Raw genomic sequence first — 22,855 nt, forward strand, 5'->3', positions numbered from 1 at the left:
TAAGTGACAGAGCAAGACTCTGTCTCAAAACAAGAAAGAGAGAGAGAGAGAGAGAGAGAGAGAGAAGAAAGAAAGAAAAAGAAAGAAAGAAAGAAAGAAAGAAAGAAAGGAAGAAAGGAAGAAAGGAAGAAAGGAAGAAAGGAAAGAAAGAAAGAAAGAAAGAAAGAAAGAAAGAAAGAAAGAAAGAAGAAAGAAAGAAAGAAAGAAAAGAAAGAAAGAAAAGAAAGAAGAGGCCGGGCGCGGTGGCTCAAGCCTGTAATCCCAGCACTTCGGGAGGCCGAGGCGGGTGGATCACAAAGTCAAGAGATCGAGACCATCCTGGTCAACATGGTGAAACCCCGTCTCTACTAAAAATACAAAAATTAGCTGGGCATGGTGGCGCGTGCCTGTAGTCCCAGCTACTAGGGAGGCTGAGGCAGGAGAATTGCTTGAACCCAGGAGGCGGAGGTTGCGGTGAGCCGAGATCGTGCCATTGCACTCCAGCCTGGGTAACAAGAGTGAAACCCCGTCTCAAAAAAAAAGAAAAAAAAAAAAAGAAAAAAGAAAGAAAGGAAGGAAGGAAGGAAGAAGGAAGAAGGAAAGAAGGAAGGAAGGAAAATTCACTTAGCCTAAATACCTGCTTCCTGAGAGTATCACTTAATGAAAATATTAAGTATAGAAAATTTAGAGTCTCTTTCTCAGAACATCTTATTTGTATATGTTTTGTGTTCCAACGAGTCATTCTAAGAGTGAAAAGAACAAGAGTTTGACATCAGTCACATAGACTCCAATCCTAGCTCTATCATTTACTGGATACCTGTTTTTGGATGAGTTATTTAACTTTCTGAGCCTCAGTTTCCCTCATTTAGAATATGTGGATGACATATTTTTTTTTTTGAGACGGAGTTTCGCTCTTGTTACCCAGGCTGGAGTGCAATGGCACAGTCTCGGCTCACCGCAACCTCCGCCTCCTGGGCTCAGGCAATTCTCCTGCCTCAGCCTCCTAAGTAGCTGGGATTACAGACATGTGCCACCACGCCCAGCTAGTTTTTGTATTTTTAGTAGAGACGGGGTTTCACCATGTTGACCAGGATGGTCTCGATCTCTCGACCTCGTGATCCACCCGCCTCGGCCTCCCAAAGTGCTGGGATTACAGGCTTGAGCCACCGCGCCCGACCGTGGATGACATATTATAGAGAATGTGTAAGAACTCACCTGATTATGTTATAAAGCATTTAGCACAGTGCCTGCAATGTACAATAAATTGTGATTCCCATGATTTTTAAATTGTTAAATCTACCTTGCTATTAAAATTGTCTTCCAATTCATATCATATCATTTTCTTCAAGTAAGACTTTCTTAAAACTGTCTTTTTCTCTCTGGTTAAAAAAAAGAGTTATTTAACAACTCTAACCAATGTCTTTAAACTGCAACAAAGTGGTTATCTTAGTAATAGATATCAACCCAGCAACTCTACATTGGAATTTCTTTCAACATATACTGGAATGTCTTTCCATTATTAAATGGCCTGAAAGCATCTATGAAATCCAAATATATCTGATTTAAATCTAGAACAAATTTTTATATTGAGACTATCAGGGCTGAAATGAAAATTAGTGGGAAGCATCAGAGGCCCACACTCCTCATTCTAAGTCTCTTGCAAAGACCTGGAGGTACAGCTAGAATTGGCCTGATAGAGTTTGGCTGTGTCGCTACCCAAATGTCATCTTGAATTATAGCTCCCGTAATCCCCACATGTCATGGGAGGGACCCAGTGGGAGGTAATGGAATCATGAGGGCTGTTTTCCCATGCTATTCTCATGATAGTGAATAATTCTCACAAGATCTGATGGTTTAATAAAGGGCAGTTCCCCTATATATGCTCTCTTGCCTGCCACCATGTAAGATGTGACTTTGTTCCTCCTTTGCCTTCTGCCATGATTGTGAGGCCTCCTCAGCCATGTTAAAATTAAACTCTTTTTCTTTATAAATTACCCAGTCTTAGGTATTATTCACAGCCCTATGAAAATGGACTAATACATGGCCCTAATGATCAAATGCACATTTTGCTGCTAAGTCTCTTTTTGCTTTGGGACAAAGAGGCTTTGTCTCAAATTCTTTCTGGATTTGTATCCTTTTATTTGGCTGTAAAAAATCAAGTAGGCTGAAAAATATTGATAGTCCAGGTTAATATGGATGGTTAAGCCAAGTCACTGAAAACTGAAATCACATGCTTTAAATCAAAGTGCTCCAAATTAGATCATCTGTTTGCCTTAACTGACTTGTTCGACTTGCCAAAAATACATTGAAAAGGCCTGTATACACATGTAGTTGTTGGGAGAGGTAACTTCCTCTTAAAGACAAAGGTTCTAAGTATCTTGCATGCACTTGCTGGTTATGCCAAAAATGCAAGGTCCTGATGGCTCTTTAGCTGGACCATTTCTCAGGGTCATGTTTGTAACAATCTTGAAGCAGTGTCTCCCCTGAAGGCAAAGAGAAACCTTGCTCATCACCCACTATAAAAGCAGTGGTGTCCAAGTACAGGGGCTTATGCCTGTGGTCCCAGCACTTTAGGAGGCTGAGGCAGGCAGATCACAAGGTCAGGAGTTCAAGACCAGTGTGGCCAACATAGTGAAACCCTGTCACTACTGAAAATACAAGAAAATTAGCCAGGTGTGGTGATATGCAGGTATAATCCAAGCTACTTGGGAGGCTGAGGCAGGAGAATCACGTGAACCTGGGAGGCAGAGGTTGCAGTGAGCTGAGATTGTGCCATTGCACTCCAGCCTGGGCAACAACAACAACACAAAAGCAGTGGCTTCCACAAGCTCAGTGTCCCTCCATGTAACAACCCACTGTGTGCAGAGCATCCACCTGGACCCACCTATATCACCCCAGTGGAGGTAGAGGGGAGGGAGGAGCAATGTAATACTATGTTCATTCTTGCTGTGAGGAATAAAGTCTTTTGTTTCTGATCCCGAATCATGCCTTCTGCTAGCATCTATGAAACAGTAACAGGCTAACTTGTAAGAAGTATAAAATCTCAGACCTTCCACAGTTTTTTTTCTAATACAGTAGTAAGTTAAAATATTGCCCCAAAAAAGCAATGAACAGGATAGAGGAGGTAGAGTATGTTGAAACATGAAAACTAGTTCCACCTATCACTTAACTCTCTAAAAATAAATGTGCTTTGATAAGTTAAAGGGAATTTTCTGGATTCAAGCCTCTGGATTAGCCAAGTGGTAGCAGGGCTCACTCCAACTACATTAGCTTCTCTAATTTCCTGCTATTGTCAAGACATGTGAAAAGAAGGATCTGTGTGACCAAAATAGTCTGTCAATACTGTTGTGTCAAAGCTTTCAAGGCACAGAAAATTTCTTTAAAAAGCAGTTTCATACACACACACACACACACACACACACACACATACACACACACACACACACACATATACAGGCCCCACCTAAGTTTTCTTCCTTGCATGAGACACCACAAGAGGTTTTGCTTGGGTAAGCTTTTGACATAAGAGTCCCAATAACAGTAACAAATTGGTATAATGTAATCATAATTTGATATTTCACAAAATAAAAGCCAGCATTGTCTATTTAGGTTTTCAATTATTAAGATTAAAAAATTGTAAAAATAATATAACTTCTAAGCAACAAAGACTATTCAAAATTCCATCAGTGTCTTTGACCAATGTCAGACAAATTTTCCACAAGAGGCTTATGAACTTGTTTCAAAGTAAGAGCAGCTACAAAAGTGGGATTGCAGCTATGTCCTACTTTTAAAAAGCAGATATACAGGCCAGGCGCGGTGGCTTATGTCTGTAATCTCAGCACTTTGGGAGGCCAAGGCAAGTGGATCACCCAAGGTCAGGAGTTCGAGACCAGCATGCTGACCAACATGGTGAAACATCGTCTCTACTAAAAATAGAAAATTAGCCAGGCGTGGTGGCGCATGCCTGTAATCCCAGCTACTTGGGAGGCTGAGGCAGGAGAATCACTTGAAACTGGGAGGTGGAGGTTGCAGTGAGCCAAGATCTCGCCATTGCACTACAGCCTGGGCGAGAAGAGTGAAAATCCGTCACTAAATAAATAAATAAATAGGCCAGGCACAGTGGCTCACACTTGTAATCCTAGCACTTTGAGAGGCCAAGACAGGTGGATCACCTGAGGTCAGAGACCAGCCTAAGCAACCTGGAGAAACCCCGTCTCTACCAAAAATAAAAAATTAGCTGGGCATGGTGGCGCACGCCTGTAGTCCCAGCTACTTGGGAGGCTGAGGCAGGAGAATCACTTGAAACTGGGAGGTGGAGGTTGCAGTGAGCCAAGATCTCGCCATTGCACTCCAGCCTGGTCGAGAAGAGTGAAAATCCGTCACTAAATAAATAAATAAATAGGCCAGGCACAGTGGCTCACACTTGTAATCCTAGCACTTTGAGAGGCCAAGACAGGTGGATCACCTGAGGTCAGAGACCAGCCTAAGCAACCTGGAGAAACCCCGTCTCTACCAAAAATAAAAAATTAGCTGGGCATGGTGGCGCACGCCTGTAGTCCCAGCTACTTGGGAGGCTGAGGCAGGAGAATCACTTGAACCCCAGAGGCAGAGATCACACCATTGCACTCCAGCCTGGGCAACAAGAACAAAACTCTGTCTCAATAAATAAACAAACAAACAAGCATACAACCATCTAGATTTACAAAAAAAAACAAAAAACAAAAAAAAAAAAAACCAAAAAAAAACAGAGAATGATTATTGGAATCATAAAAACTCTTTGATTTAAAACATCATTACTTTAAGTCAGTGGTTCTCAACTTGAGACAATTTCTCCCCCAGGAGACATTTGGCAATATCTGGAGATATTTATGGTTGTCACAGCCAAGGGGATGTGACACTGGCATCTAGGGGACAGAGGCCAGGGATGCTGTTAAACACCCTGAAATGCACAGGGCAGCCCCCATAACAAAGAATTATCTAGCCTAAAATGTCAAGAGTTCTAAGGTTGAGAAATCCTAGTTTATATAGCAACTTTCAAAAAAATGTGTTTAAGTACATTTGAAATTAATATGTTGAGGCCGGGCATGGTGGCTCACACCTGTAATCTTAGCACTTTGGGAGGCTGCAGCAGGCAGATCACCTGAGATCAGGAGTTTGAGATCAGCCTGCCCAACATGGAGAAACCCCATCTCTACTAAAAATACAAAAATTAGCCCTGTGTGGTGGTGTGTGCTTGTAATCCCAGCTACCTGGGAGGCTGAGGCGGGAGAATCATTTAAACCTGGGAGGCAGAGGATGCAGTGAGCTGAGATTGTGCTACTGCACTCCAGCCTGGGTGACAGAGCGAGACTCCATCACAAAAAAAAAAAAAAAAAAAGCCAGGCGCGGTGGCTCAAGCCTGTAATCCCAGCACTTTGGGAGGCCAAGGTGGGTGGATCACGAGGTCGATAGATCGAGACCATCCTGGTCAACATGGTGAAACCCCGTCTCTACTAAAAATACAAAAAACTAGCTGGGCGTGGTGGCGCGTGCCTGTAATCCCAGCTACTCAGGAGGCTGAGGCAGGAGAATTGCCTGAACCCAGGAGGCGGAGATTGCGGTGAGCCGAGATCGCGCCATTGCACTCCAGCCTGGGTAACAAGAGCGAAACTCCGTCTCAAAAAAAAAAAAAAAGAAAAGAAAAAGAAATTGATATGTTGAATAAGCACTTATGACGTAATCAAAAACCACCTGCTTTTAAAATTTCATTTTTTTTAAATGTTACTTACTGTGGATAATTTTACTCCAACTCTTGATGAAAATTATTGACAGGTCCCTGACTTTTCTAATCTTTACTCTTAGGTCCTGTGCCCACTTTAATGGACAAACATAGGCCAAATTAGCATATTCAGCCCAAAAGTTTAATCAAAACTCTGAATTTGATTTAATTCCAAATATCTCTTGCCCTAGCTGGATCCTAGTTCAGAATGGAAGCCTGGTGCGGTGGTGGGGGTGGGGTTGTGGGGTAAGGGTGGGGGGCTGTTAGTTGTCATCATTGTCTCTTGGTTCTCTGTTTCTCTGTTCTGTCTTCTCTTAGGTCCTAAGTTTTACCCCAAAGGACTGGCTACTGGAAGAAAAGAAGGAAAAAGTAACAAAGTTCTTGCTTGAACTCCTGCCATTATCAGCTGCTTTCTCACATTTTGGGACTGGCAGAAATTTACAAAATGGTTCTCTGTCTCCTGTTGCTTTCTTTGGCTCTTCAGAGGTTTTTACGGAACACTTTATTGTATAATAATTAATTATTTGTATGGTCTTTGACCTCGGGTCCTGGCACAGTGCTTCTAAAAACCCTGGAATATTCTGAGTGATAGAGATGCCTTTGTTATCATAATGAGGTGACCTGTGGTAATCCCTAGGCAGCTTTAAGATGGGGGCTGGTCATGGCCAGGCGCGGTGGCTCCCGCCTATAATCCCAGCACTTTGGGAGGCCAAGGCGGGTGGATCACGAGATCAAGAGATCGAGACCATCCTGGTCAACAAGATGAAACCCCGTCTCTACTAAAAATACAAAAATTAGCTGGGCATGGTGGTGCGCACCTGTAGTCCCAGCTACTCAGAAGGCTGAGGCAGGAGAATTGCTTGAACCCAGGAGGCGGAGGTTGCAGTGAGCCGAGATCGCGCCATTGCACTCCAGTCTGGGTAACAAGAGCGAAACTCCGTCTCAAAAAAAAAAAAAAAAAAAAGATGGGGCTGGTCACCAGAAAGACCAACCATGCAAATAGAGTGTTGGGATTTTGGGCCAGCGGGACCTCCAGGGAGAGGAAAGGGGCTGGAGACTGAGTTCAAAGATGTGGCCATTGATTTAATTATTCATGCCTAGGGGATACAACACCAATGAAAACTAGACAGACAAGTGCTGTGGAGCTTCCTGCCCGTCGAACACATTGATGTGCTAGGAGGTTAACCTGCCTTGATTCAATGTGGACAGGGCATAGAAGCTCTGCATTGTCCCCTAGACCTCGCTTTATGCATTTCCTTTATGATAAAACTATAACCATGAGTATAGCACTTTCCTGAGTTCTGTGAGTCATTACAGAAAATTGTCAGCTGAGGGGGTCATGAGAACCTTCAAATACATAGCCCATTGGGTAGAAAGTACAGGTAGCCTGGGGCCAATCTTGTTGGAGAGCAACTCTTAAATCTATAGCATCTCTGCCACTAACTCCAGGTGGTTAGTATCAGACTTGTATTATAATACACACCAGTTGAGTTTTTACCAAAATATCCTCCAACAATACTTCTGTGCTCTCTTAATAAATTGCAGGTATTTTTCTACCAACGCTTGTTCCTAACCACAGCTTCCTCAGCTTCTAAGAATTCACCTTCAGCCTCTTGCTGCTGAAGTGCCTTCATTATTCAAGGCAGCCCTAGTGATCAGGACTCAAGACCACTCCATACTGATTCAGTTGATTGCTGCCTGTATCTGGTCCATAGGGAGCACTCACACCTCCTTTGCACAACAAACTCAACAAAGCAGTGCCTTTTAGCCACCCCCACCAAAGCAAGAACTCTTTTACCAAAGCAAGAACTCTTTTCTTGCCCTCCATAGTTCACGAACAGGAGTAAACTTCAGTCTACTACTCCTCCAACTATTTGGTCACAAGTTAAGATTCCTGTATGAGAAACTTCAGCAGGTCTCTGAAGAAGCTTCATTAGACCTGATGTGAAGGAAATAGAGACTACCTCCCAGACCTTTCCCAAGAAAGAGGTACAGGCTCACAATGTAACAGCTCTGTATAAAGAAACTTTTTTCACAAAATCTCCCCTTTTCCATTCTCGGGACGCTTGTGTAATCTTAAAGTAGGTGAGGGAAATTAGAATAGGTTCTTAGCTATTTCCTTTGAAAACCTGAAGACCTATTGGTGATTTGGTCCCTCACTTAAAAATTTCATATTTATTTTTTGGCAGCACCTTACTTGGAATTTTAGCATATGTTATATATTTAATTGAAGGTCACAAACAAAGCTGAAAAACTAGAAGAAAATAGGAATTTAAATAAAAAATTATAAAATGTCTTGATAATTGACAGCCAACTGTCAATTAAGACAAAACAACCCTGAGTTAATTAATCAGAAGTAAAAACATTAAACTAAAAGTGGTTTATAAGTAACTTTTTCTGGGAACCAGTATGTTGTTAGATCTGTTTAAAACATTTAACAATGGACTTTCTAGTTTGTCATTTCAAAGTGATCCCTGCTTTGACAATTTCTCATTAAGGTTAGGGAAGCCAAAGTAGAAAAATGGATCTTGAAGTTCACAGCAAGATTGAAAGTCTTCCCAAAAGCTACACAGCTCACAACTGTAGTTAACATGTAAGTCACATCACAAATATTGTACTGTTCCATGAATATTCATAACATTGTCTTCTATCCCCTATTAGGGAGGTTTATAAGAGTAAATGTTGTTTCTCTGTCACTTACTAGCTTAGTCAAGATATTTACTCTCTCTGAGCTTTAATATTCTCATGTGTAATATGGTAAAAACAAAAATCCTACTCAATGAAACAATTCAGGTTTAAAATGGTGGGTGAACACATTTTTATCCCCCTCTGTAATGTCACTAAAATGAAAGTAAATAAGTGATTAAATAAAAAGACAGAGCCCTTGCTAAAATAGAGAATAGATGGGGGATGGAAGTAGACAACAGATGTCTACAGAATTATGGAGTGTAGATGAATCAGGGGTCATTAACTTAGCACATCACAGAAGCATGAAACTGAAGTCAGGGGATTTTTCTTCAGAATGCTAGAAAACCTAAGAAATTAGACAAACCAGGTACCTCTGAAAGCAGAAAAGCAGTGTGAGGTTCAGAAATATACAGATAGGCTAGGCCAGGTGGCTCATGCCTATAATCCCAGCACTTTGGGAGGCTAGCTCAAGCCTGGGAATTCAAGATCAGCCTGGGCAACATAGCAAGACACCCATCTCTACAACAAAATTAAAAATTAGCCAGGTGTGGTGACATACACCTGTAGTCACAAGTACTTGGAAGGCTGAGGTGGGAGGATTGCTTGAGCCTGGGAGGTCAAAGCTGTGATGAGCTGTGATCATACCACTACATTGCAGCCTGGGTGATAGAACAAAACCCCATCTCAAAAAAAAGGGGGGGTGCAGATAAATTTCAGATGCCTTGCCCACCCAAGTAAACAACTAGATTCACCACTACACCCTCAAGTACACAGGCCCGGCTGAAGTAGGGTAGGGCACTGTGCTAAAAACAGAGCTTTTGTGTGAAAGTCAATATTCTGAATATTAAACCCCAGCTCTTTCCCCCAGTTTGGCTCCTAGACCATGGACATTCTGGCTGAAATTATAGGGAGGGTTCCTCTCCACAGGAACCATCCAAGTCAAAGGAAAAAAAAGACCTCTAGATACTAAAAATTGTAGAGGTTAGGGTTCTAGTGAAATATCTAGGTCCTGGCCGGGAGCGGTGGCTCACGCCTGTAATCCCAGCACTTTGGGAGGCCGAGGCAGGTGGATCACGAGGTCAAGAGATCGAGACCATCCTGGTCAACATGGTGAAACCCCGTCTCTACTAAAAATACAAAAAAAAAAAAAAAATAGCTGGGCATGGTGGCACGTGCCTGTAATCCCAGCTACTCAGGAGGCTGAGGCAGGAGAATTGCCTGAACCCAGGAGGCGGATGTTGCAGTGAGCCGAGATCGCGCCATTGCACTCCAGCCTGGGTAATGAGCGAAACTCCATCTCAAAAATGAAAAGAAAAGAAATATCTAGGTTCTCTCAATCACTCTACACCATGGCCCACAATAGACCAGCCACACCAATAACATATACAACATATACAGCTTCCAACTCACTTCTTAGTGTTTCATTCTCAAATATGGACAAGGGTTGTGAGATATTTGAGGAAAACATTTAATATTAAAGAAGAAACCAAGACAAACGAGCAAATAACCAAAGAAGTCAAAGGGGAATACTGAAGTAGTCAGGCTAGAGACAAACTATATAACACATACTTTGAGAAAGATAAAAAAAGATCTGACATCTGTGAAACAAGAACATTAAGCAACTTTTCAAAAGGAATATTCAGAAGAAAAGGAAAAGCTCTTGGATATTTTTAAAAAAATAGCTATGAGGATTTCAAAAGAAATGTTTAAATTGAGACTATTTCACACAAAATAAAAAGATAAAATTTTTCTTTCCTTTTCTTTTTCTTTTTTTTTTTTTTAGGAGGGAGGGTGATATGATTTGGCTGTGTCCCCATCCAAATTTCATCTTGAATTGTAGTTCCCATAATCCCCATGTGTCGTGGGAGGAACCTGGTGGGAAGTAATTGAATCATGGGGGCAGTTTCTCCCATGCAATTCTCGTGATAGTCAGTCAGTTCTTAAAAGATGTGCTGGTTTTATAAGGGGCTTCCCTCTTTGCTTGGCTCTCATTGTTCTCTCTTCTGTGACCATGTTAAGAAGGACATGTTTACTTCTCCTTCTGCCATGATTATAAGTTCCCTGAGGCCTCCACAGTCATGCTGAACTGTGAGTCAATTAAACTTGTTTCCTTTATAAATTATCCAGTCTTGGGTATGTCTTTATTAGCAGTATGAGAAAAAACTAAAATTGTAAATTGGTACTGGGAGTAGTGTGGTATTGCTGTAAAGATACCTGAAAATGTAGAAGTGACTTTGGAACTGCGTAACAGGCAGAGGTTGGAACTGTTTACAGGGCCCAGCAGAAGCCAGGAAAATGTGGGAAAGTTTAAAACTTCCTAGATACTTGGAGGGCTCATAAGACAGAAAAATGTGGAAAACTGGAAATTCTTAGAGATTTCTTTGATGGCTTTCACCAAAGTGCTGACAGTTGATATGGACAATGAAGTCCAGGCTGAGGTAGTCTCAGATGGAGATGAGAGACTTTTTGGGAACTCAAGTAAATGTGACTCTTGCTATGCAAACGGACTAGCAGCATTTTGCCCCTGCACTAGAGACCTGTGGAACTTTGAACTTGAGAGAGATAATTTAAGGTAGCTGATAGAAGAAATTTCTAAGCAACAAACCATTCAAGAGGGAGCAGAACATAAAAGTTTAGAAAATTTGCAGCCTGACAATGTCACAGAAAAGAAAAACCCATTTTCTGGGGAGAGATTCAAGCCAGCTGCAGAAATTGGCATAAGTAACAAGGAGTCAAATGCTGATGTGACAGTGGGGAAAATGTCTCCAGGACATGTCAGAGACCTTCACTGCAGCCCCTCCCATCACAGGCCCAGAGGCCCAGAGGCCTGTGAGGGAAAAATGGTTTCCTAGGCCAGGTCCAGGGCTCCCTGCTCTGTGCAGCCCGCAAACTTGGTGCCCTGCATCCCAGTCGCTCCTGCTCCAGCTCTGGCTAAAAGAGGCCAAAGTACAGCTCAGGCCATTGCTTCAGAGGGTGCAAGCCCCAAGCTTTGCCAGCTTCCACGTGGCTGGTTCTACTTGTGGGCAGAAGGCAAGAATTGAGTCTGGGAATCTTTGCCTAGATTTCAGAGGACGTATGGAAATGTCTGTATGTCCAGGAAAATGTCAGAGACAGAGCCCTCAACTAGGAAAGTGCAGAAGGGAAATAGTGGTTGGAGTTCCCAGAGTCCCCAATGGGTCACTGCCTAGTGGAGCTGTGAGAAGAGGGTCACCATCCTCCAGATCCCAGAATGGCTTGCACTGTGCACCTGGAAAATCTGCAGACACTCAATACCAACCCATGAAAGCAGCCAGGAGGGGAGCTATAACCTGCAAAGCAACAGGGGTGGAGCTGCCCAAGGCCTTGGGAGCCCACCTCTTGCATCAGCATGACTTGGATGTAAGACATGGAGTCAAAGGAGATCATTTTGGAGCATTAAGATTTGATGACTGCCCTATTGGATTGTGCACTTGCATGGGGCCTATAACCCCTTTGCTTTGGCCAATTTCTCCCATTTAGAATGGGTGTATTATCCAATGCCCATACCCCCATTGTATCTAGGAAGTAACTAACTTGCTTTTGATTTTACAGGTTCCTAGGCAGAAGGGACTTGCCTTGTCTCAGATAAGACTCTGGACATGGATTAATCCTAGAATGAACTAGGACTTTGGGGGACTATTGCAAAGGCATGATTGGGTTTTAAAATGTAAGGTCATGAGATTTGGGAAGGGCTGGGGTGGAATGATATGGTTTGACTGTGTTGCCAACCAAATCTCATCTTGAATTGTGGCTCCCATAATCTCCATGTGTGGTGGACCCTTCAATTACCAGTGTGAGGTAACTGAATCATGGGGGCAGTTTCCCCAACACTAATCTTGTGATCTCATGAGATCTTATGGTTTTTATAAGGGGTTCCCCATTTGCTTGCCTCTCATTCTTCTCTCTCCTGCTGCCATATTAAGAAGGAAGTGTTTGCTTCCCCTTCCACCATGATTGTAAGTTCCCTGAGGCCTCCCCAGCCATGTAGAACTGTGAGTCAATTAAACCTCTTTCCTTTCTTTTTTTTTAATTCTTTTTTTTTTTTCTTTGAGATGGAGTTTCGCTCTTGTTACCCAGGCTGGAGTGCAATGGTGTGATCTCGCCTCACCGCAACCTCCGCCTCCTGGGTTCAGGCAATTCTCCTGCCTCAGCCTCCTGAGTAGCTGGGATTACAGGCACGCGCCACCATGCCCAGCTAATTTTTTGTATTTTTAGTAGAGACGGGGTTTCACCATGTTGACCAGGATGATCTCGATCTCTTGACCTCGTGATCCACCCGCCTCGGCCTCCCAAAGTGCTGGGATTACAGGCTTGAGCCACCGCGCCTGGCCGGTATCCTTTATTTCTTTATAGCAGTGTGAGAACAGACTAATACACAGGGTCTTACTCTATCATCCAGGCTGGAATGCAGTGGTGTGTTCACTGTAGCCTCAAACTCCTGGGCTCAGGTTATCCTCCCACCTCATTCTCCCAAGTAGCTAGGATTACTGGCATGCACCACCACACCCAGCTAATTATTATTATTATTTTTTTTAAGAAATGGGGTCTTGCTGTGTTGCCTAGGCTGGTCCTGAGCTCCTGTCCTCAACAGATCCTCCTGCCTTGGCCTCCCAAAGCACTGGGATTATAGGTATGAGCCACTGTGCTCAGTCAAGAGACAATTCTTATGGAAAGAAAGGATTTTAAAAACTGAAATAATTAGTCAGAGAGCCATTTTATGACTATTAGGAGTTCCAGAAAGAGAGAACAGAAAAAAAATGGAGAGAAAGAAGTTATCAAAAATAACACAATTTATCGACATATGAGATAGAATAAAGAATATTGTTTTTCAGATTAAAAATAACCACCAAGGGTCCACTATAATAAATAAAAATAAAACTACATGAGAGAACAGTATCATGACATTTCAGATGACTAGCGATAAAGAGAAAACTGTAAAAGCTCCCAGATAGGAAAAAAAAATAGCTTCCAAACAAAGGATTAAAAACTATAAATGCGTCAGATCTCTCTACAATATTCCTGGTAGCTAAAAGACAATGAGCAATATCTTCTGGCAATTTCTAATTGTTCATCCTGTACTCAAACTATCATTTCAATGGGAAGGGAGAATTATTGTATTTTTAGACAAGAATAGTTACCTTCCATATGGAGAGTCAGACCCTGAAGAAAAAGGCACAGTTGATTGTCTATTTCTGCTTCAATTCTCCTGCAGGCCAAAGCTTGATATCCACCCCCATATCTCTCACCCCCCAGTATCCACAGCCATATGCTTCAGGAGACTCTGAACTCCTCCCCAGCTCTCCAGCTCCAGAGGTAAATCATGACTGGTCTCTTTCTTTTCTTTCTTTCTTTCTTTTTTTTTTTTTTTTTGAGATGGAGTCTCACTCTTGTTGCCCAGGCTGGAGTGCAATGGCGTGATCTTGGCTCACTGCAAACTCTGTCTCCCAGGTTCAAGCGAGTCTCCTGCCTCAGCCTCATAAGTAAAGCTGGGATTACAGGCATGAACCATCACGCCCAGATGATTTTGTATTTTTAGTAGAGATGAGGTTTCTCCATGTTGGTCAGGCTGGTCTCAAACTCCGACCTCAGGTGATCCGTCACCTTGGCCTCCCAAAATGCTGGAGTTACAGGCGTGAGCCACCTTATGCCTGGCCTCTTTTCTTTCTTTCTTTTTTTTTTTTTTTTTTTTTTTTGAGACAGAGTCTTGCTCTGGCGCCAGGCGCCAGGCTGGAGTGCGGTGGCACGATTTCGGCTCACTGCAACCTCCGCCTCCCGGGTTCAAGCAATTATCCTGCTTTAGCCTCCTGACTAACTGGGACTACAGATGCGCGCCACCACGCCCAGCTAATTTTTGTATTTTTTTTCTTTAGTAGAGATGGGGTTTCACCATGTTGGCCAGGATGGTCTCGATCTCTTGACCTCGTGATCCACCCACCTCGGCCTTCCAAAGTGCTGGGATTACAGGTGTGAGCCACCACGCCCAGCCTCGATCTTCTTTTTTTTTTTTTTTTTTTTTTCTAAAGACAGGGCTCACTTGACCAAGCCAGTATGGAACTCCTGGCCTCAAGCAATCCTTCCACCTCAGCCTCCCAAAGTGCTAGGACTACAGGTGTGAGCCACCACACCCGGCCCATGATTAGTCTCTAAATCAGCCTTAGTGATCCAATTCCCCTTGAGGTACAGTTGGCTAAGGCATAAGCATGTGACTCTCTTCTGCTCAGTGAGAGGTAGGAGAAGTTGGCTGAGGGTATCCTATGAGAATTTCTTTGTAAATTAAAGGTATGTGTCTTAGGTCAGGTTTAACACCGAGATGGGAATTTGCGTGCAAATAATTTATTATAAAAGTGATCCCAGTTGGCCGGGCGCGGTGGCTCAAGCCTGTAATCCCAGCACTTTGGGAGGCCGAGGTGGGTGGATCACAAGGTCGAGAGATCGAGACCAACCTGGTCAACATGGTGAAACCCCGTCTCTACTAAAAATACAAAGAATTAGCTGGGCATGGTGGCGTGTGCCTATAATCCCAGCTACTCAGGAGGCTGAGGCAGGAGAATTGCCTGAACCCAGGAGGCGGAGGTTGCGGTGAGCCGAGATCGCGCCATTGCACTCCAGCCTGGGTAACAAGAGCGAAACTCCATCTCAAAAAAAAAAAAAAAAAAAGTGATCCCAAGTGTGTCAAGAGAGAACACCTGGGAGGAAGCAGGACAGGGAAGGGGAGGAGATCAAGCAAAGGTGACTCTCCCTGATTCCAAAGAACTCTGGAAGTGTACATTTCACCACAGAGCTGTCCCATGAAGGCAAAGGAGCTGGATTTCACGCTCCTGCCTTACCAGCCATTGGCCAGGGGTTCACAGGGGGAAAATAATGCCCAAGCTCAACTTCTCAGCTCTTGCTGGCTAAGGAGCTCCAGTAGCCAAGGGCAGTTCTAAAAGTGACAGGAGCCAGGCGTGGTGGCTCAAGCCTGTAATCCCAGCACTTTGGGAGGCCGAGGGGGTGGATCACAAGGTCGAGAGATCGAGACCATCCTGGTCAACATGGTGAAACTCCGTCTCTACTAAAAATACAAAAAATTAGCTGGGCATGGTGGCACATGCCTGTAATCCCAGCTACTCAGGAGGCTGAGGCAGGAGAATTGCTTGAACCCAGGAGGCAGAGGTTGTGGTGAGCCGAGATCGCGCCATTGCACTCCAGCCTGGGTAACAAGAGCGAAACTCTGTCTCAAAAAAATTAAAATTAAAATTAAAAAAAGCGACAGGAGCTGATTATCAGAAGTAAAAGGGAGGAACGGCTACACAAATAGTTGAAAAGAATAAAAGAAAGAAAAAGATTCAAGGGGTTCTGGGTAGAATGCCAATATTGTCTTCTATAGCAGTGGTCCCCAACCTTTTGGCACCAGAGACTGGTTTTGTGGCAGACAACTTTTCTATAGACTGGGGTGGTGTGGGATGGTTTGGGGATGATTCAAGCACATTACATTTATTGTGTACTTTATTTCTATTATTCTTAAATTGTAATATATAATGAAATAATTATAAAACTCAGCATAATGTAAAATCAGTGGAATCCCTGAACTCATTTTCCTGCAACTGGATGGTCCCTTCTGGGAGTGACAGGAGACAGTGACAAGCATTCAGGCATTAGATTCTCATGAGGAGCACAAAAACTAGATCCTCTGCATGTGAAGTTCACAATAGGGTTCACACTTGTGATGGTTAATATTGAGCGTCAACTTGATTGGATTGAAGGATGCAAAGTATTGCTCCTGGGTATGTGTATGAGGGTGTTGCCAAAGGAGATTAACATTTGAGTCAGTGGACTGGGAGAGGCAGACTCACCCTCAATGTGGGTGGGCACCATCTAATCAACTGCCAGCTCAGCTAGAATAAAGCAGACTTGCTGAGTCTTCTGGCCTTCATTTTTCTCCCATGCTGGATGCTTCCTGCCCTCAAATGTTGGACTCCAAGTTCTTTAGCTTTTGGACTCTTGGACTTACACCAGTGATTTGCCAGGGTCTCTCACGCCTTTGGCTGCAGACTGAAGGCTGCATTGTTGGCTTCCTACTTTTGAGGTTTGGGACTCAGACAGGCTTCCTTGCTTCTCAGCTTGCAGATGGCCTATTGTGGGACTTCATCTTGTGATCATGTGAGCCAATACCCCTTAGTAAACTCCCCTTCATATATACATGTATCCTATTAGTTCTGTCCCTCCAGAGAACCCTGAATAACATAGCACTCCTATGAGAATCTAATGCCACACTGATCTGACAGGAGGTGGAGCTCAGGCGGTAATGCGAGTGATGGGGAGTGGCTGTGAATACAGATGAAGCTTTGCTCACTCGCCTGCCGCTCACCTCCTGCTGTAAGGCCCCATTGCTAATAGGCCACAGACCAGTACTAGTCCAAGGCCCAGGAGTTGGGATCCCTGTTCTGCAGGATGCAAGAGGAATTCTCTCTGACCAACCTTCTTGTACCATGAAGTAAGGCATTCAAAAAGAAGGTGGGGATGTACGGAACAGGGTAGAGTGGAGAGATGACAAGAAACTGGGTCTTTGATGATGTTGCTGAGCTAGTGATTGACCTACATTGGCAGTGACCCACACCCAGCCTTCTTGTTATGTGATATAATACATTCTCCTTGTGATCTGAGCTATTATTGCAAATGAGGTTTTCCACTCTTTTCGACCAAAAATATGCTGAATGATCCAAGGAGAAAGGTAAATTATCTATGATAGAACAGAAAATAGTTGTAAGCAAAAATTAAAGCAGTCCTGATGCAGAGTGAGCAATGAAAGGCTCCTTCTGGGAGACGAAGGAGAATACTAGTGGGGATGTGGGGGCCAGTGGGTACCACCTTGGCCTTTTCCACCAAGGCAACCTCTGAAAGGATAGCTCCATGCTCCTTAGCTCCCTCCGATAGACTTAGTTCCAACAGGTACCATGTTGGTGCTCTGTGAAGAGCAAATAGAGAAAACTTAGATTTTGAAATCAGAAGACATTTTAAAACCAGGAAAGCAAACGTAATATGCCACATTCACAAATGTTACTTGTATTTGCACAGTAGCTTTCAAACCAGCTTCAAGGATCTCAAGCCTCCACCCAATTTTGTGTTTAGCCCTTTGACACATAGGGGTTACAAGTGAACTTGTAAGACAGAATTTTATAGATTAAAGAAAAAGAAAGATTAAAAAATCTTTGCATTATACCATGTAGTCTATTGTTTAATGAAATATTTCATTGCATGGTGACCTCTATTGGCCAAATAAATGCATTACCAGGCTGACGAAATAAGCCAATTTAGTCTGTTTAGCCAAGGAATTGGCTAATAGGGAAAGACAATGCTAGCCAAATATGTTATTTAGAATTGTTAAGGCCCAGTTGTACTCTCAATATGTTTATTTTTTAAAAGATTTTGTAAAATATTTCAAACATACGAGGTATAGAGGATAACATAATAAACACATATCTGCCACTTAAATTTATCAAGAGTTTTATTTATTTATTTATTTATTTTTATTTATTTATTTATTTTGAAAGACAGGGTTTCGCCATGTTGGTCAGGCTGGTCATGAACTCCCGACCTCAGGTGATCCGCCCGCCTTGGCCTCCAAAGTGCTTGGATTACAGGCGTGAGCCACCACGCCCGGCCGTTTTTTTTTGTTTTGTTTTTTTGTTTGTTTTTTTTTTTTTAACAGAAGACAGGGTTCTCTTGTTTTAAATAAATAGTTAAACACGATTTGGGTCCTACAAGCATCTGGACTGCAGGTCTCAGCACTGGAGTGTCTCACCCGGGGCCCGAGAGGACGCCATGATTCCCTCCCCTCCCCCGGGGATGGAGACATGGAATCGGGTGCCGAAGGCTGGATCCCAGGGCGCCCCTTTTCTAGAACCTTCCCTGGCTGTCTACAGGCAGGATCCAGCTGGGAAAGAGACTGGCGTTTCTGGAAGGTCAGTGGTCCGCTCGGTTGAGGATTCTACGTGGTTGTGTTGGTGCGTGTGTGCGTGTGTGTGTGCGCGTGCCGCCCGTGCCCTTAGATGACCTTCTTGAGCTCGTCGTACAGGACCAGCACGAAGGCGCCGCCCATGCCGCGGAGGACGTTGGACCACGCGCCCTTGAAGAAGGCCTTGCCCCCCTCGTCTCTGAAGATCTTCCGCCAGCAGTCGACAGTGCCCGTGTACATGATGTCAGCTCCTTTGCGGCCCGACTGCATCATCATGCGCCGGCGCACCGTGTCGAAGGGGTAGGACACCACGCCGGCCACCGCCGTCACCGTCTGCGCGATCATCCAGCTCACCACGATGTGCGTGTTCTTCGGGTCGGGCAGCATGCCCTTGGCTGCGTCGTAGACGCCGAAGTAGGCGGCGCGGTAGATGATGATGCCCTGCACGGAGACGCTGAAGCCCTGGTACAGGCCGCACATGCCGTCGGACTTGGTGATCTTCACCAGGCAGTCTCCCAGGCCGCGGAACTCGCGCTCCGTGCCCGACTTGCCCACGTCGGCGGCCAGGCGGGTTCTGGCGAAATCCAGGGGGTACACGAAGCAGAGGGAGGTGGCGCCGGCCGCCCCGCCGGAAGCCAGGTTGCCAGCAAAGTACCTCCAGAACTGCGTGTGCTTGTCCACGCCCCCCAGGAAGATCTGCTTGTACTTATCCTTGAAGACGAAGTTGAGCGCTTGCATGGGGAAGTAGCGGATGATGTTGGCCAGGTTGCCCCTCCAGAAGGACAGAACGCCCTGCTCCTTGGGGATGCGGACGATGCAGTCCACGATGCCCTTGTACTGCTTGTCGGCCGCGATCTGCTTGCTGGCGTGCTGGACCTGCAGCAGAAGCTTGACCCGCTCGATCGGGGCCACGGCCGTCTTGGAGATGGCGGCGGCGATGCCTCTGGCCAGGAAGTCCTTGGCGAAGGAGATGGCCTGTTCCGTCATGGTGGCGGGGCGGGCAGCGGAGCGGTCGGACAGCCGGAGAGCGGGCGCGGAGAGTGAAGGGAGGGTGCCGCTGGATCAGCCCTGCCGCCGCCGGGACCGAAAGGCCAGAGTTTTAAATTTAATTATTTATTTATTTATTTTAGAGAGAGGGTCTCATTCTGTCACCCAGGCTGGACTGCAGAACTGTCACCCACTGTAACGCAGAACTACTGAGCTTAAGCAATGTCCTGCCTCAGCCTCCCAAGTCGGTAGGACCAACATTTTTTTAAAAAAATAAGACAGTTACATACATGTGAAGCCCTTATATCCTGACTTCCTGTAAACAGACCCTTTATCCCTCTCAAGAGGTCATTGTGGCCAGGCACAGTGGCTCACACCTGTAATCTCAGCACTTTGGGAGGCCAAGGCAAGAGGATCACCTGAGGTTGAGAGTTGGAGACCAACCTGACAAACATGGAGAAAGCTCATCTCTACTAAAAATACAATTGGCCAGACGTGGTGGTGCATGCTTGTAATCCCAGCTACTCAGGAGGCTGAGGCAGGAGAATCACTTGAACCTGCGAGGCAGAGGCTGCGGTGAGCCGAGATTGCACTATTGCACTCCAGCCTGGGCAACAAGAGGGAGACTCTGCCAAAAAAAAAAAAAGAGGGCATTGCTTAGCTTAGCTGGGTGGGGTGGCTCACACCTGTAGTCTCAGCACTTTGGGAGACTGAGATAGGAAGATCACTTGAGCCCAGGAGTTCAAGACCAACCTGGGAAACATAGTGAGAAATCGTCTCTACAAGAAAACAAATAAATAATTACCTAGGCATAGTGGTGTGCATCTATAGTTCCAGTTACTTAGGAGGCTGAGACAGGAGGATTATTGCTTGAGCCCAGGAGGTGGAGGCTACAATGAGCTATGATCATGCCACTGCACTCCGGCCTGGGCAACAGAGCAAGACCCTATCTCAAACAAAACAAAACAAAACAGGCAGCACTGCTTGGTGTTCATCTTTCCCATGAATATTTCTTCATATGTATTCACACATATGTATTCATACAGAATATAGGATATTGTGTTGCAAGCTTTATGTTTTTATACAAATGGAATAACCTATATATAGTTACAAATTTCACAATTTTTTGCTGGTTGAATTGGCCCATTATTGAAATCATGTTCCCCTTCCCCAGGGCAAAACACAAAACCCTGAGATTTAAACTGATGGGGAGGGCTGGACCTGTTGACTCACACCTATAATCCCAGTCTTTTGGGAGTCAGAGCGGGGAGAATTGCTTGAGCCTAGGAGTTCAAGACCAGCCTAGGCAACATGACAAGACCCTGTCTCTTAAAATAAATAAATAATAAACTGATAGGGAAAAAGAAATGTCCCTTCATAATAGAGGTAGGGGCTGGGTGCAGTGGCTTATGCCTATAATCCCAACACTTTGGGAGGCCACAGCGGGCGGACCACTTGAGTTCAGGAGTTCAAGACCAGTCTGGTCAACATGGTGAAATACTGTCTGTACTTAAAAAAATACAAAAATAAGCCAGGCATGATGGCAGGTACCTGTAATCCCATTTACTTGGGAGGCTGAGGCAAGAGAATTGCTTGAACCCTAGAGGTGGAGGTTGCAGTGAGCTGAGATCGCTAAAATAGTGCCACTGCACTCGAGCCTACGTGACAGAGTGATTCCATCTCAAAAACAAACTAACAAACAAACAAATAATAGAGGTAGGTAAGATAAAGTTGCCAAAAGAGATTCGGTATAAAAATGTTTCAAAACCAGGACAATGGAGAAAACTAGCGGTAGCTGATATTATTGGGCACTTATAATATGCCAGATACTTTTCTAAGTGCTTTCTTTAAATCATTGAATCCTCACAGCAACTCTATGCAATATCTTCTATCGACCTCCATTTTACAAAGAAGGAAGCCAAGGCAAAAAGGTTGCTAGCTTGTCTAAGCTCACATATCTGAGTCGTGGGGCTTGCAGTCTGACTTCCTGCTCTAAATGCAATGTGATACATAGGTGGAGCCCTGTCAAGAATTCTAAGCACCACAAGAAGTACCCTTATAAACCAATCACTTGCTGCTGATAATGCACTTGACCTATACCATGCCCCTTCCTTGTGGCTTTCTAAGAACCCCAGCCAGCTCAAGAGAGGGCTGAGAGTGGTCCTGTTGCCTCTTTTCAGAGATTTAACTGGCCAGAACTTAAGCATCCTCCTAAATGTAAAACTTCATTGTCCCTTGGCATGAGAAACTATTGATAAGATTTGTTCCTGATTCCAACAACTGTGACCTGAGACAAGTTAAAAATATTTTTTCTGGATTGTTAACCTTCTCTAAAATAAGATAAAATATTATTCTTTTCCTTCTGAAACAATCTCACTGTGATGAAGAATAATTTATCATGCTGTGACATCCTAAGTCATTAAATGGGAGGATCTGGCAGCCCTGCTTCATACACTCACGCATTTATCTGGAAAAGTTGGTATGTATGAGAGCTTGTGGCTTTAAGTCTTTAGCAGAAAGAGGAGGTCGATCTCCAGGCCTAAGGAACACAGACAAGGAACATGAACTCTAGCTGATGTCTCCTCCCCTTGGGAAGGCCTTATTGGGAAAAAAGAGAATAACGTGGGATCTGAATGTCTGATTTCAAGTTGTGGATCCCTAACTTACTACCTAGCTTTCTCACTTTCCAACCTCAGGTGACTTAATAACCCTCTCTGTGCTACAAGTCCATCCTCTACAAAATTATAGTTAATAAACTTATAAAATAAAATAGTATCTACCTAATAAACTTGCTATGAAAAGTAAATGAGTTAATACCTATGCTGCAATTAGAAAGTTGCTGGCACTTGTTATATGCCACCTGGTATGGTCTGAATTGTGGCATCCCCCTCAAATTCATATGTTGGAACAGAATATCCACTGGGATACTATTAAGAGTAAGGGCCTTTTGGGAACTAATTAAGTCATAAGAGCATCACCTTGTGTATGGAATTAGTATTCTTATAAAGAGGTTGGGCTGGGTACAGTGGTTCATGCCTATAATCCCAGCACTTGGGGAGGCTGAGGGAGGAGGATCACTTGAGCCTAGGAGTTTGTGACCAGCCTGGGCAACATAGCAGACACTGTTTTATTAAAAAAAAAAAAAAAAAAAAAAAAAAAAAAAAAAAAAAAAATTTGGGCACGGTGGCTCACACCTGTAATCCCAGCATTTTGGGAGGCTGAGGGAGGTGGATCACAAGGTCAGGAGTTCAAGACCAGCCTGGCCAAGATGGTGAAACTCCATCTCTACTAAAAATACAAAAAAAAATTAGTCAGGCGCGGTGGCAGGTGCCTATAATCCCAGCTACTCGGGAGACTGAGGCAGAGAATTACTTGAACCCAGGAGGTGGAGATTGTAGTGAGCCAAGATCACACCACTGCACTCCAGTCTAGGCAACAGAGTGAGACTCTGTCTTAAAAAAAAAAAAAAAAAAAAAAAGCCGGGCGCGGTG

General features: G+C 44.2%; 1 protein-coding gene across 1 annotated transcript; it reads right to left on the reverse strand.

Moving 5' to 3' along the window:
• Window positions 1-18,140: 18,140 nt before the first annotated feature.
• Window positions 18,141-19,468, reverse strand: LOC101036833 (ADP/ATP translocase 3). Its single transcript, XM_003942623.3, has one exon. The coding sequence runs from the start codon at window positions 19,362-19,364 to the stop codon at window positions 18,468-18,470; it is 897 nt and encodes a 298-aa protein (XP_003942672.1). The 5' UTR covers window positions 19,365-19,468; the 3' UTR covers window positions 18,141-18,467.
• Between the last annotated feature and the right edge of the window lie 3,387 nt (window positions 19,469-22,855).

The sequence above is a fragment of the Saimiri boliviensis genome, chromosome 15 (assembly GCF_048565385.1).
Source record: "Saimiri boliviensis isolate mSaiBol1 chromosome 15, mSaiBol1.pri, whole genome shotgun sequence".
Lineage (NCBI taxonomy): Eukaryota > Metazoa > Chordata > Mammalia > Primates > Cebidae > Saimiri > Saimiri boliviensis.

Coding starts and splice junctions, on each gene's coding strand:
- LOC101036833 (XM_003942623.3), bottom strand. CDS start 19,364: ATGACGGAACAGGCCATCTCCTTCGCCAAGGACTTCCTGGCCAGAGGC.